Genomic DNA, 14,326 nt, shown 5'->3' on the forward strand with positions numbered 1-14,326 from the left:
GAATATTGCCAAGAAGACAAGATTCTCTGGTAAATCTCCCATCCATAGCTTTCCTTCTTATAGAAGTCTCAGAGTCCTGTTGACTGAATCACATGTGACTGGCAGGACCAGCCAGCTCCATACATATCCATCTGTAATTATTTTGCATGTCTATTTCTCACTGATGAAGCACTGTCATTCTTCTCTGAATTCTAATTCCTAGTATCAGAGACCGTTCCTGAAAGGAGGGAGAAATGTGGCCATAGAGGCCATTTCTGTTGGAACATGTGCCACTTGTCTTCTACCAGGAGTGGCAGCCTCTCCTGCCAGCACTGGTGGCTGCTGAAGGAGGCATTACTTCTCCATCTTTCTCTTGCCCATCCAAGAAGAAGGAATTTATTTTCATCTACCAAGTAGCTTGCATTCTCTTCTGGCACCCTGATTAGATCAGAAAGGGATAGAAGTTTGGCGAGAAGATTTTTTCCCTCATTTTTATGCCTTATAACAACTCAAGTTAAAAGTACACAAAAAGCTCGCTGCTGTTTAAAGTCTGCTTCTAAAGTGAAAGGAAATTTGCATTTTTGGACTTAACGCTTGTTTTTCAGCATTTTTACTTGAGATGGCAGTCTAATTAATTATTCCGCCGCCCAGGACCGGAGAAAAGAAAACGCGTGAATAATCTGATATAGTAATACTCAACACAATGCTGTGGCATAATCGTTATGGATAAATTGCTGGGGAGGTTTTTCTTTGAGTTTTTTGAAAACTCTTCGAAATGCGAAGAGCAATAATAACCCTACAGTTTGGTAAAGATGGGCTTATACATCTGAGAACGCTGACATATTGAAAACAATCTATTCCTTACATACCTAAGCAAGAACAATTATTACAGTAAATTAATACTGGGTTTACTGACGAGAACTCAGGGCCTGAAAATCTGTACCCTCCCTCTCCCCCAACCCCTCCAAGCCATCAGGAATGTTTAGATCATGGGCGGAGTGTCTGTTTTCAGTAGAATAGGTTCTGAGAATTGAAATGTAGTGGTTACAGAGTGGTCATTGACACAACACAATTTCCCTTTCCTTTTTTTTAAGTGGGGGTGACATGTATTGCTGTTGTCATCTAAACAACCTCTGATTTAATTTTTTAATAGCATTTATTATTTTTAACATAGAAAGTGTAGAGAACAAAAAAAATGCTCAGCATCCGAGTCTTAGAAATTTGCCAATTATAAATAAAAGTATTTTCATAGCTTAAAATGTCAATACAGATGGAAACAAAATGAAAAGCAAATGCTCCCTTGGTTTTGTTATCAGATTTGTGATCCTAATCCACCTGGGACAGCCCCAGATATGTTCCTAAGAAGAAACCAGACTTAAGAATAAAAGAACACGTGTCAAGAGAAACCTAAGAATGACAAAGGTGATAACATATAACATAATGTTCCTTGTAAAAATGACCTCTGGATATTAAGAGAAGATGGCAGAAGAACTATAAAATGCTAAAAAGTGATGATCTTTTATGAAGTCAGAAACAACTTTTAATGGGCATATTTGAAGTTATCCTAAGGAATGCGAAGAAAGGCTTCGCCCTGTGTTTCAGACTGGTGGATAAGTTATGATCAAGGAATCAGCAACATGCTTCTCAGACCATGCGTGCATGTGTAAAAACTAAATCACAGAGATTGGGGGTCAGGTGACTGTATCAAAGTAAACTAAATGCATAATTTTTTATGACCAGTTTCCTTGAACAATTTTATAACACTTTTATAAAAATGTTAATAGATTTGAGTGATCTCTAACATATCCATCTGGTAATGAGTTTTAATGATATATGATAGCCAGACTTTCATATTATGACATGTGTGTGTTAAATCAGTGCTAGGATTCATATCTTCCCACCACTGAATACTAAATGATAATGTGGTAGTGTGTATTGTGACCACTCATTTAAAGGAAATCATAATATCTTTCACTTCTAAAATATATTTCTTTTTTTCCACAGGCCATGAAAGTCACAACACCTTCGAGAGCCCTGAAATCATTGTGGGATTATGATTTTTTAATTTATGATGGTGTCATAGACAATACAGCCCCAGACTTCTTAGCATTCAAGGAACATTTTAGCTTAGCTTGGGGAGGTATTTTTTCTCTCTTGGAACACGTCGAGAAGTTTCTCAGGAACTATGCAATACCAGAAGTCAAAATAAAAGGCAATAATCTGGTGGCCCTCCTTCCAGAGTTTGAGCTGACGAATAAACTTACCAGATATGACTTTCTGTCAGTGTTAGAGGACCCAGCTCATGTCCAAATGCTGATAAATCTTCCAGGGCAAAGGTACAAGGGCCAAGATGGAAATTCGGAGGCCGCCATGAAGATCCAAGCCACATGGAAATGCTACAAAGCAAGAAAATTCTTCCTCATTTATCGCCAGCAGAAGTGGGCATCAGGTGTGATTGCCATTGCCTGGCTGTTACATTGCCATAAGACTCGACTAAAGAAGATACTAAAGGAATCACGTCAGAGACACCTGGAGAATTTCCGCATTCGAGCCAAGGTGCACAAGGCTGCCAGCTGTTAAGGCAGACCTCTTTTTCTAAACATTTCGTGCTTGAGCGGTTGCAATAAGTTGTCTCTTTATCTTCCCTTTCTCTTTACAACTACCCTCCTTGCGTCAGACTCCCACGCCTTTCACTCCCCTCAATGTATGATGCACAAACCCCACATTTGTGCATCATAGTTTAGCCCTAATCAAGAATCTGGCTTTCGTGCCTGCAAAATCTGTTGCAATTTTTCTATAGAAAAAAAAAGTCCCTTCATTTTGACTATGGTAGTTCTGTCAGAAAATCAATGTTTTAACTGCATTACTTTTTCTCCCTATATATAGCTTCTGGCACTTTAATTTGCTCAGAAAAAAAAAATCCTCTCTTGTCTACATTGCTGTCACCACTTTGTCAGAAAGTATTTAAGTTTGCAGACAGCCTTTTAATTAGTGCTCACAATTTCATTTATGTTTGCTTTCTCTTTTTTTCATTCATATTCTGTTAATTAAGTGAGCTGCCTCTAATCTTCCCCTGCCAGTAGCATCATGTAGCCACCTAATTAAATTAATTGGGGAAGATGTTTTAAGTATGTAATTAAATCAATTAATATAATTTATGCCTGGCTTAACTGTACAGTGGAAAAACAGCTGAAGTTTGACTAGATGAATCCACTACAGCTTCCTGTCACTGATCAATGCTCTTCTTGATTTTTAGCATCTGGCAGCCAACTGGAATCGCATCAGGACCTCCAGGAGGACTATTATCCATATCCCATCATTAGGTATAACACTTTTGCCTGCAAATCTATCAGCAACCTCTATTACCCACCACATTATGGCTCCTTGATTGAGTTCAAGGAAGGCCCCTTGTTTTATTCAAATTGGTCTCGGCAGGAAAATGTTCTCGACATGATGAGAGTAATAACACAGGGCCCTCGCTCGAAACGGCGTTTAATTTGGGGATTAAGCAAATAAAGTCATTATGTGGGGGCTGCTATTCAGTGGAGAGGTGATTTGCTGTAATTCGCTTTCATCTGTATGAAATGAACTAAAAAGTTGTATTTTTCCCCCTGAAATAACAGATAATGTTTTCGATCTTCTTTAATGATAGAAGAACACAGGCTTGTATGTGTTGTTGCTGTTACGCCAATAAGCCAGGATATTGCTTGTACACTGTTTTTAATCAAATGTGCAGTCAAAATGATAAGCTACATTCTCTGAAATTATTTAGTTCTAATTACGAGCAGATGGGATGCTTTATTTGCACCTAGGGCGCCTGAGCAAAAGGAAATGCTGTGTGAACAAGAATAATTAAGAAGTTGAATAGTGTTTTTTGCGCTTAAATAATCTGCAGTTTCATGTTAATTAGCACTAATGTAATTATTTAATTACATTTATGAATTGGGGAACTTAAAAGCTGTTGTCTGAAACACACTGGTAAAAAAAGATGTGCCAAAATGACATTGGGAATTTCAGAAATTTACATTGGAGTTTCTTTTAAAACATGAGCTACTGTCAACATGTTTGGGATTTGTTTGCTTCCTTATTTTGTTTTGTTTTGTTTTGCATCTCACTAGTGTGTTAAATTTCCTTGGTGAGGTCAGATTTCCTAAGCTGACTTGGTAAGAGTTTTGACAAGCAGCACAACCCATTGAATCTCTTTGTTACATACATATTAGCTCTTTGTTAAAGTCTTTTAAGTAGAGCAATGCATTAAGTGATCTGTTATAATAGAATTCTGGATTGCGGTTTATTCATATTCATATGTGAGCATAACCAGTTTGTGTACTTATGTGTAGTGTAGAAGTATAACACATTTAAACAGTAATATGAAAAGAAAAAACGTTTAAATCGTTATACAAATATAATTATTTTTAAATTAGTAAAATATCAGTAATAAAATAAGGCAATCTTTTCTAGACTCTGGAGTACTTAGATCTAAGTACTTACAGAAGGTTAAGAAAATACTTGCATTGCACAGAGCCTTTTAGTTTTGGTCTTCTTCATGGCTCATGAAAGAAATTTGTTTCTTCTTAGGATCTAAGTGAGGTAAGACAGATCTGAATTTCATTCTAAGTTAGGCTTTTGTTTTGATGAGACTGCTTTTACACATAAAATTAGTTCACACACAGAAACTGCACTTGTAATTGATTGCAACCAAAGAGGCTAATTGCAGACCCAATTAGTTGACTTGAGTCCTTCGAATAAGGTGCAGGAGCCTTTGCTTCTGCAACTAATTGTGGACCAGACCTGATATTATATGGGAAATTTTGTTTTGCTTTCTCTATACAGGGCCCCCACTTTGCAAAGTTGCTTAGCACAAAGGGTGTGATAGACACAAACTTCTTTACTCCTATACTCCCATCTCTGACCCTCCTAAAAACTTCCATGCAGTCTGCTCTGCAGAGAAGCTTGATACAAAGGAGTCTCCAAAGAAGTAAAAATTTGAAAGTAATCGTTATGTAAACTAGGTAATAAAAAAAAATTTGAGTGAAAGTGTCTTAAAATTTCAAAAGAGCTTACTGAATAAAAATTATGTGGGAGTTCCCAGCACTTTGGGAGGATTTCTTGAGGCCAGGAGTTCAAGACTAGGCTGAACAACATAGTGAGACCCTGTTTTAAAAAGTTTCAAAAATTAGCCAGGCATGGTGGCGCAGGCCTGTAGTCCTTCTACTGGGAAGGCTAAGGCAGGAAGATCACTTGAGCCCAGGAGTTTGAGATTACAGTGAGCTATGATCATCCCACTGCATTCCAGCCTGTGTGACAGAGACACTGTCTCTAAAAAATTTAATAAAATAAAATAAATTAAGTGGGAGAATAATCTGGTCAAAGAAGCTAGAAATAGAAAACATTATTTTAAATATGATATTAAAATTAGTTTTCTTCTGGATTACACATATTCAGTTTAAATAAATATATAATAAATATGAAAGTCTTCCCTAATGTAACAGTTTTTGTTTGTTAACAACATGATACCCATTTTAAAGAAAAACTGCTAATTATGTAATTTCTAAGAGATAAGAACAAGCTCAGATTTTTTCTCAATTGAGCATTTTAAAAGACTAATTGCACACTTTCAAAAGACAATAATACCTGGGCTTTGATCATATAGTATTTGTTTCTACAATCTTTGTTTTGGATTTTTTTTTTTTTTTTTTGAGACAGAGTCTCACTCTGTCACCCAGGCTGGAGTGCAGTAGTGCGATCTCAGCTCAGTGCAACCTCTGCCTCCCGGGTTCAAGCAATTCTCCTGCCTCAGCCTCCTAAGTACCTGGGATTACAGGCATGTGCCACCACGCCTGGCTTATTTTTGTATTTTCAGTAGAGACGGGGTTTCACCATGTTGGCCAGGCTGGTCTGGAACCCCTGACCTCATGTGATCCACCAGCCTCGGCCTCCCAAAGTGCTGGGATTATAGGTGTGAGCCACCGCGTCCGGCCGTGCTTTGGATTTTATAAAAATGACTTGTGAACATTAAGTAACAACAAGCTGTCATCTCCTACCTATTCCACGGATAGAATTCTCAAACTATGTACATATTTTTAAGGACATAGGGTACCCTTTTTTGTGTACCACATCCCTGGGAGTCCTTAAAGAAGATTTCAGCTAGATGCCACAAACTTCTTTGTCTCATGCACCAGGGACTTACCTATACAATTCATAAAAATAGAAGTGGATGAAAGTGAAGCAAATTTTTTCTCTAAATGTACTGCAAGAAAACTAATCTATTCAGTCTAGTAATTTCATTTCCAAAGTTGAAACAGATTCACTAGTCAAAATCAGTTGGTAGGATTGTCTGGTTTAGGTAGGCATTTAACACAAGTTGCAGCCTTGTCCTCTTTTTCTCTTGCTATAGGAAATTTGCTGTAGAATTAGCTCCACAAATAATTACACCATGCCACTGGCCAACTGGGGCTGCACTAACTTGTTTGAACCCTTCAAATGAAAGCTAAGTAGTTGATAACTGCACAATATATTGTAGTTGTAAGCATTGGGTATTTATGCAGTTTTGCACACATGGGAATAATTGCATTTTCCAAACTGGTGATCACAGAAAGGATGGTCTTTCAGTAATGTTTTTGACCACAAAATATTTATAAAGTATTTTAAAATCTATGGCTTGGTAATATGAACAGTAAGACTTTTAAACATTGTGGAGTAACCTCTTTGAAAGGAGGACTTAGGGCAGGTGTGATGGCTCACGCCTGTAATCCGAGTCCTTCAAGAGGCCGAGGCGGGCAGATCATGAGGTCAAGACATCGAGACCATCCTGGCCAACATGGTGAAACCCTGTCTCTACTAAAAGTACAAAAATTAGCTGGGCATGGTGGCACGCACCTGTAGTCCTAGCTACTCAGGAGGCCGAAGCAGGAGAATCGCTTGAACCTGGGAGGGGGAGGTTGCAGTGAGCCGAGATCACGCCACTGCACTCTAGCCTGGAGACAGAGCGAGACTCCATCTCAAAAAAAAAAAAAGAAAAAGAAAAAAAGAAAGGAGGACTTATGAAACTTGATTGATTGTTATATATTTCAGATAGTATTCCTAGATATAACAAAAATTTTAGCTATTTTTAACCCACAAGAGAAGTGGAATGCTGCTGTCAAAAAAACCTGATTTGCCTTGTAATTTTATAAGATGATAAAGAAACATTTTTCAGAGTTAATAGGCTGATCTCTTAATTGGATATTACATATTTTATCATTTTTATTAATGAAATATAATTATAACAAAATAATCTACAGTGGTTCATAACAGGAATAAATATTAGGGTCTATTTTAAGCAAAATCTGTCAGTCAAATGAGAAAGAACCTGAAGAATCCTAATTCCTCTAGAAAAACCAGATGTCTAAATAAAACCTACAGACTAATTTTGCTCCCAGTTTCTTTGGCCAAGTATTTCCTCCACTTTTAATTTAACCCCTGTGCTTCTTTACTGCAGCACATCACTTGGTGCTACGTGTAAACTCAGTTGCTTTTTAAAATATATTGACATTAAATGAGATGTGCCAAGTATGGGGCTCTGCTGCTGTGAGCAGTATATGAAGCCACTGCCAGCCAATTAAACCCCCAGGGATGAGTTTTCACTCTCACTTCTCCTCCTCCTTTAAAGTAAAAAAAGAGGTGGGATTTTTTTTTTTCTTTTCTCCGTGTAATCTTTTATTTCACTGCCAATTGATTTGATGACTAAAAAGAATGTATATAGTTCAGTTCCATATTTTCCCTCTGTGCCCTATTTTAGCAAGTTATTCTTGGGGTTAAAACAAGTAGTGGTCTTCAAATTCTTCTTTCCATAAAAATTGTGGATCCTGTTATTATGAAGTTCATGAAATACAGCATTTTCAAGCTCATCTGTACTTTCACAGAAGCCTACAAGAAAGGATAGGGAAACTTACTTTTGTGTGCAACCGATCATACGCTGAACTGAGAAAGTCCCGAATGCTTATGAGACTCTTGCTTCCTAACTCCATGCTCTTCTGCCAAGAGATAAAAGGTTGAACTCACCTACATTTGTGAACAGGGGCAGAGTGGAGGATGGCAGCCAACAGCGTTAGATCTGCAATCACTTTTTACTATGCCTCCACGCACACTGGCACCTTTCTGCTTTCTCTACTATGAGCTGGAGTCACCTGATACCCAGTTCAATGCTGCTTTTTCCTTTTGAGTTGACAGCTCAAAGACAAGATGGATGTTGTTCCTTCCACCTCAGGCTAGGAAATCTGGACTTTCAATAAAATCTTTGCAGTCGTCAACATATATTTTGGCAAGTAGTATAGAATCCATAGTTTAGCTATGGTGTTGCCGTACTAGATCCTTGGGATAGGTGTACTGCCAAGACTTCCCAGACAGCATTTCCCAGAAATATCCAGATCTTTCAGGATCAGGAACAAAGTACACTTAAACTTTAAAAATGCTTTATAGCCCAAACTAACACATATTTGTATTCACCCATGTAATCAAAATCAACACTCATTTATACTGGTTAGATCAGAGTTGGTCCCATGATCTTGTAATATGAAATTATCCAATTGGTCTTGAGCTATATGATGTTGTACCATGAAATACAGAAACAGCATTGAACTGGGTGTCAGGTGACTCCAGTTCATAGGCTTTTCATGAGATCTATTAATATTAGGATATGCTGTAAAAGGAATTTTTCACTATAAAAGATAACATCCTTTACACTCATAAAAAATATTAAAAGGCTTGTTCAGTGGTTCTCAGGACCCCTTTACACTCATCATGATTATTGAAGACCCTAAAGAACATTGGTTTAAGTGGATTATATCTGTCATTATTAACTGTATTTGAAATTAAAACAGTAATTTTAAAAATGTTTATTAACTTCTTTTAAAATAACAATAATAAGCCCACTACCAACACTAATCTGAATAACATATTTTTGAAACATAATTATTTTCTAAAACAAAAAAAAATTAGTGAGAAGGGTAGGATTGTCTGACAGGTCTGAAAAATTAATGGAACATGGTTAGATTCTCATATCTGCTTCTGTATTCAATCTGTTGCAATATGTTGTTTTGGTTGACACACATGAAGAAAATCTAGCCCTACACAGATAAGTATTTGGAAAATGAAATAATAATTTGTATATTTTATAGCCTTTTCAGATAGTTGTGTATATTCTTCTTTGACTTTATACTAAACTCCACAATGGTAATTCTAAGTGTTAGTTGCAATGTGGAATCTACAATCACATTAATAAACTTTTTGTCTTTTGTAACTTGTAAGAGAACAAGATTGAAAAAGGCAAAGAACATCTTAGTATAATTTTGAAAATAGTTTTGACCCAGACTCCCTGAAAGGTTCTCAGTATCCCCTAGGGTTCCCAGATCACAATTAGAGAATCACTGGTGATATGGTTTGGTTCCGTGTCCCCACCCAAATCTTATTTTGAATTGTAATCCCCACATGTTGGAGGAGGGGCCTGGTGGGAGACGATTGGATTACAGGGGCAGGTTTCCCCCTTGCTTTTCTTGTGGTAGGGCGTGAGTTCTCACAAGAGCCGACAGTTTTAAAGTGTGCCACTTCCCCCTTCGCTCACTGTCTCTCTCCTGCCACCATGTGAAGAAGGTCTTTGTTTCCCCTTCACCTTCTGCCATGATTGTAAGTCTTCTGAAGCCTCCCCAGTCATGTGGAACTGTGAGTCAATTAAACGTTTTTCTTCATAAATTACCCACTTTTTTTTTTTTTTTTTTTTTGAGATGGAATTTCGCTCTTGTTGCCCAGGCTGGAGTGCAATGGCATGATCTCAGCTCACTGCAACCTCCGCCTCCTGGGTTCAAGCAATTCTCCTGCCTCAGCTTCCCAAGTAGCTGAAATTACAGGCATGTAATTTCACCACGCCCAGCTAATTTTGTATTTTTAGTAGAGATGGGGTTTCTCCATGTTGGTCAGGCTGGTCTCAAACTCCCAACCTCAGGTAATCTGCCCACCTCGGCCTCCCAAAGTGTTGGGATTACAGGTGTGAGCCACGGTGCCCGGCCAGGTAGTTCTTTATAGCAGTGTGAAAATGGACTAATACAACTGGCTTTAGTTGCATGCAATGCTGTGCTAACCACTGAGAAAAATTTAAACAAGAGAACTTCCTTACTTTTTTGAAGGTGAATCCATTTGGCCCATTTGGTTTGAGGATGTTTTCAAAACTCAACAAATGTACTTCCATGTTTTCTACATCTTTATAACAAAATTCCAATCAAGGGTATTCAATTAGGAAAAGAGGAAGTCAAATTGTCCTTGTTTGCAGATGACATGATAGTATATCTAGAAAACCCCATTGTCTCAGCCCAAAATCTCCTTAAGCTGATAAGCAACTTCAGCAAAGTCTCAGGATACAAAATCAATGTGCAAAAATCACAAGCATTCTTATACATCAATAACAGACAAACAGAGAGCCAAATCATGAGTGAACTCCCATTCACAATTGCTTCAAAGAGAATAAAATACCTAGGAATCCAACTTACAAGGGATGTGAAAGACCTCTTCAAGGAGAACTACAAACCACTGCTCAAGGAAATAAAAGAGGATACAAACAAATGGAAGAACATTCCATGCTCATGGGTAGGAAGAATCAATATCATGAAAATGGCCATCCTTCCCAAGGTAATTTACAGATTCAATGCAATCCCCATCAAGCTACCAATGACTTTCTTCACAGAATTGGAAAAAACTACTTTAAAGTTCATATGGAACCAAAAAAGAGCCCGCATCGCCAAGTCAATCCTAAGCCAAAAGAACAAAGCTGGAGGCATCACACTACCTGACTTCAAACTATACTACAAGGCTACAGTAACCAAAACAGCATGGTACTGGTACCAAAACAGAGATATAGATCAATGGAACAGAACAGAGCCGTCAGAAATAATGCCACATATCTACAAGTATCTGATCTTTGACAAACCTGAGAAAAACAAGAAATGGGGAAAGGAGTCCCTATTTAATAAATGGTGCTGGGAAAACTGGCTAGCCATATGTAGAAAGCTGAAACTGGATCCCTTCCTTACACCTTATACAAAAATCAATTCAAGATGGATTAAAGACTTAAATGTTAGACCTAAAACCATAAAAACCCTAGAAGAAAACCTAGGCATTACCATTCAGGACATAGGCATGGGCAAGGACTTCATGTCTAAAACACCAAAAGCAATGGCAACAAAAGCCAAAATTGACAAATGGGATCTAATTAAACTAAAGAGCTTCTGCACAGCAAAGGAAACTACCATCAGAGTGAACAGGCAACCTACAAAATGGGAGAACATTTTCGCAACCTACTCATCTGACAAAGGGCTAATATCCAGAATCTACAATGAACTCCAACAAATTTACAAGAAAAAAACAAACAACCCCATCAAAAAGTGGGCAAAGGACATGAACAGACACTTCTCAAAAGAAGACATTTATGCAGCCAAAAAACACATGAAAAAATGCTCACCATCACTGGCCATCAGAGAAATGCAAATCAAAACCACAATGAGATACCATCTCACACCAGTTAGAATGGCAATCATTAAAAAGTCAGGAAACAGCAGGTGCTGGAGAGGATGTGGAGAAATAGGAACACTTTTACACTGTTGGTGGGACTGTAAACTAGTTCAACCCTTGTGGAAGTCAGTGTGGCGATTCCTCAGGGATCTAGAACTAGAAATTCCATTTGACCCAGCCATCCCATTACTGGGTATATACCCAAAGGACTATAAATCATGCTGCTATAAAGACACATGCACACGTATGTTTATTGCTGCATTATTCACAATAGCAAAGACTTGGAACCAACCCAAATGTCCAACAATGATAGACTGGATTAAGAAAATGTGGCACATATACACCATGGAATACTATGCAGCCATAAAAAATGATGAGTTCACGTCCTTTGTAGGGACATGGATGAAACTGGAAATCATCATTCTCAGTAAACTATCGCAAGAACAAAAAACCAAACACCGCATATTCTCACTCATAGGTGGGAATTGAACAATGAGAACACATGGACACAGGAAGGGGAACATCACACTTCGGGGACTGTTGTGGGGTGGGGGGAGGGGGGAGGGATAGCATTGGGAGATATACCTAATGCTAGATGACAAGTTGGTGGGTGCAGCGCACCAGCATGGCACATGTATACATATGTAACTTACCTGCACATTGCGCACATGTACCATAAAACCTAAAGTATAATAATGATAACAATAATAATAATAATAAAAGAAAAAAAAAATTCCCTAATCCCCTTCAATAGCCCCCAAAAAACCAACTATTAGTTTTATTTTAATCTAACTGGCAATTGATATACTATATAAATAACCCAGATAGAGCTGTTTCTTGCCATCTTTTGGGATCCCACCTTCTTGCTCTCTAGTATCTTGTGCTTTCACACTTGCATAAGTAATTAAAGCCTGGTTACAACCACAGTGTGTAGATCATAGTTCTCTATTATTACAAGATGCTGATGTGCAATCATTTGTGAGTATATCATGTGTCTTCTTATTTTTCTACCATTAGAATACCAAAGTTTTCTTATGAATTGTAGCAATTCCAGATTATCTCTGTATCAATGTCACTCTTCTTCACCTTTCTTCCAGTGTGCTCTCTTGATTAGGAGAGAAAGGGATGGAGTAAGCTTGAGTATGCTGCTGGGAGGATGTGATGCATTGAACATCACTGATCATGAGTTTCAAAATGAGGAAAAGGTTGAGAACTATTCCTCCAGATCACCAAACTGAGGCATGAATGACTACCATCCCACGCTAGGGTGATGAGATAAACAACTACTACTTGGTAATTAGGAGTCTGTTGTTAACCTCTTCTCTGCCTTGAGTACCATTATAAGAATAGGACTTGGGAGACAAAACAAACTAGGAGTCACCCACTGTGTAAGAAGCTGAGTTTTCTTCATGTGATCTGCTGCAGCAACAGGGGCCTGTCACAGAGGCATGCACCAGTGCCAAGGGGGCTCAGTCACTCAGTGTGGCCTTGCTCATGTTCTTGGGTTTCTGTGGTTACTGTGAAAGAAAAGCCAATCCTAGCAGAGCTAGTTTGCTGGATGCAAAGAGGCAATTAGTGTCATCTGATAGATGTTTATGCAGAAAGGGACTGGGAAAGGCAGTGAAGGTAGAAGTGAAGATGGAGAAATGATTGCCAGTAACCCTTGATGAGCAACCTTGGTTCAGTGGGGGACCAGAAGTAGTAGATGAGTAACTTCAGAGAGGCAGCTCTCAGGTAAGCTTCTTTGATGTAGAGACAATAATATTTCACAACTACTTATTTGAGAAAAGACGGAACTCTCTATCAAACTAGGAATATTTTGCGGGAAATGAGAATGACCATAAGAAAAGAGGCTGTGATCCTTTCTATAATGATGAGGAAGAGAGAGTGCCTCTTTCTGCTAGTGTTGTATTGTTCTGTGCTAATGAGGACCTGGAAAAAGCTACAAATCCCACTTACCATTCTTTTAATTCTCCAGAAGTTCTCCAGCTTAGAGAACCCAATTTTAGAAGAGTTGAAAGAAGGGGGAGTGATGAGAACACACAGGAGAAAGGGCTAAGAATTTAAAAGACAAGCCGGACATTGTGGCTCACGCCTATAATACCAGCACTTTGGGAGGCTGAGGTGGGTGGATCACTTTAGCCCAGGAATTTGAGATCAGCCTGGGCAACATGGCAAAACCCTGGCTCTACAAAAATTACAAAAATTAGCCAGGTGTGGTAGTGTGCACCAATAGTCTCACCTAATTGAGAGGCTGAGGTGGGAGGATCACTTGAGCCCAGGAGGTTGAGGCTGCAGTGAGTTGAGATCGCACCACTGCACTCCAGCCTGGGCAACAGAGTGATACCCTGTCAAAAAAAAAAAAAAGAATTAAAAAGATTTTTTGAATACGGGCTTCACGTGTGTTTCATTCATTTATTTGACTGGAGATTTCACAAGTGCCTGCTCTAACATAGCTAGGAGTCTGGTTACAGGAGCTAGAGTGATGCAGGGGAAAGAAGAAATGGACAACAAAGCAAACAACCAAGCAAAGAAATATGTAATGACAAAATGAGAAAAGGGTGGTGAAGAACAGGTGCAAGAGAATGACAGTGAAGGGAGACTAAGAACTTTAGAAAAGGGTGGTCAGGCATACCCCATGATGATGAGGACCTTATTGCCTCAGTAGAGACCTAGCAACTCTTCTCTTCTATTTCCCTCTCCCACTTCTAAGGACTCTGACAATTACACCTGGCCCAGCCAGATAATCCAGGATAATCTCTTGATTTTAAGGTCAGTTGATAGCAACCTTAATTCCATTAGCAACTTT

General features: G+C 38.5%; 1 protein-coding gene across 8 annotated transcripts in view; it reads left to right on the top strand.

Moving 5' to 3' along the window:
* Positions 1–14,326, top strand: part of IQCH (IQ motif containing H) — a 247,541-nt gene that overhangs the window by 113,757 nt on the left and 119,458 nt on the right. For all 8 annotated transcript variants that reach the window (XM_054451129.1, XM_054451128.1, XM_054451132.1 and 5 more), the window contains 2 exons: positions 1,984–2,535; positions 3,236–3,302. In XM_054451129.1, the coding sequence (XP_054307104.1) occupies positions 1,984–2,535; positions 3,236–3,302 (619 nt within the window). The remainder of the gene's footprint in view (positions 1–1,983; positions 2,536–3,235; positions 3,303–14,326) is intronic.

Source organism: Pongo pygmaeus, chromosome 16 (assembly GCF_028885625.2).
Source record: "Pongo pygmaeus isolate AG05252 chromosome 16, NHGRI_mPonPyg2-v2.0_pri, whole genome shotgun sequence".
Classification (NCBI taxonomy): Eukaryota; Metazoa; Chordata; class Mammalia; order Primates; family Hominidae; genus Pongo; species Pongo pygmaeus.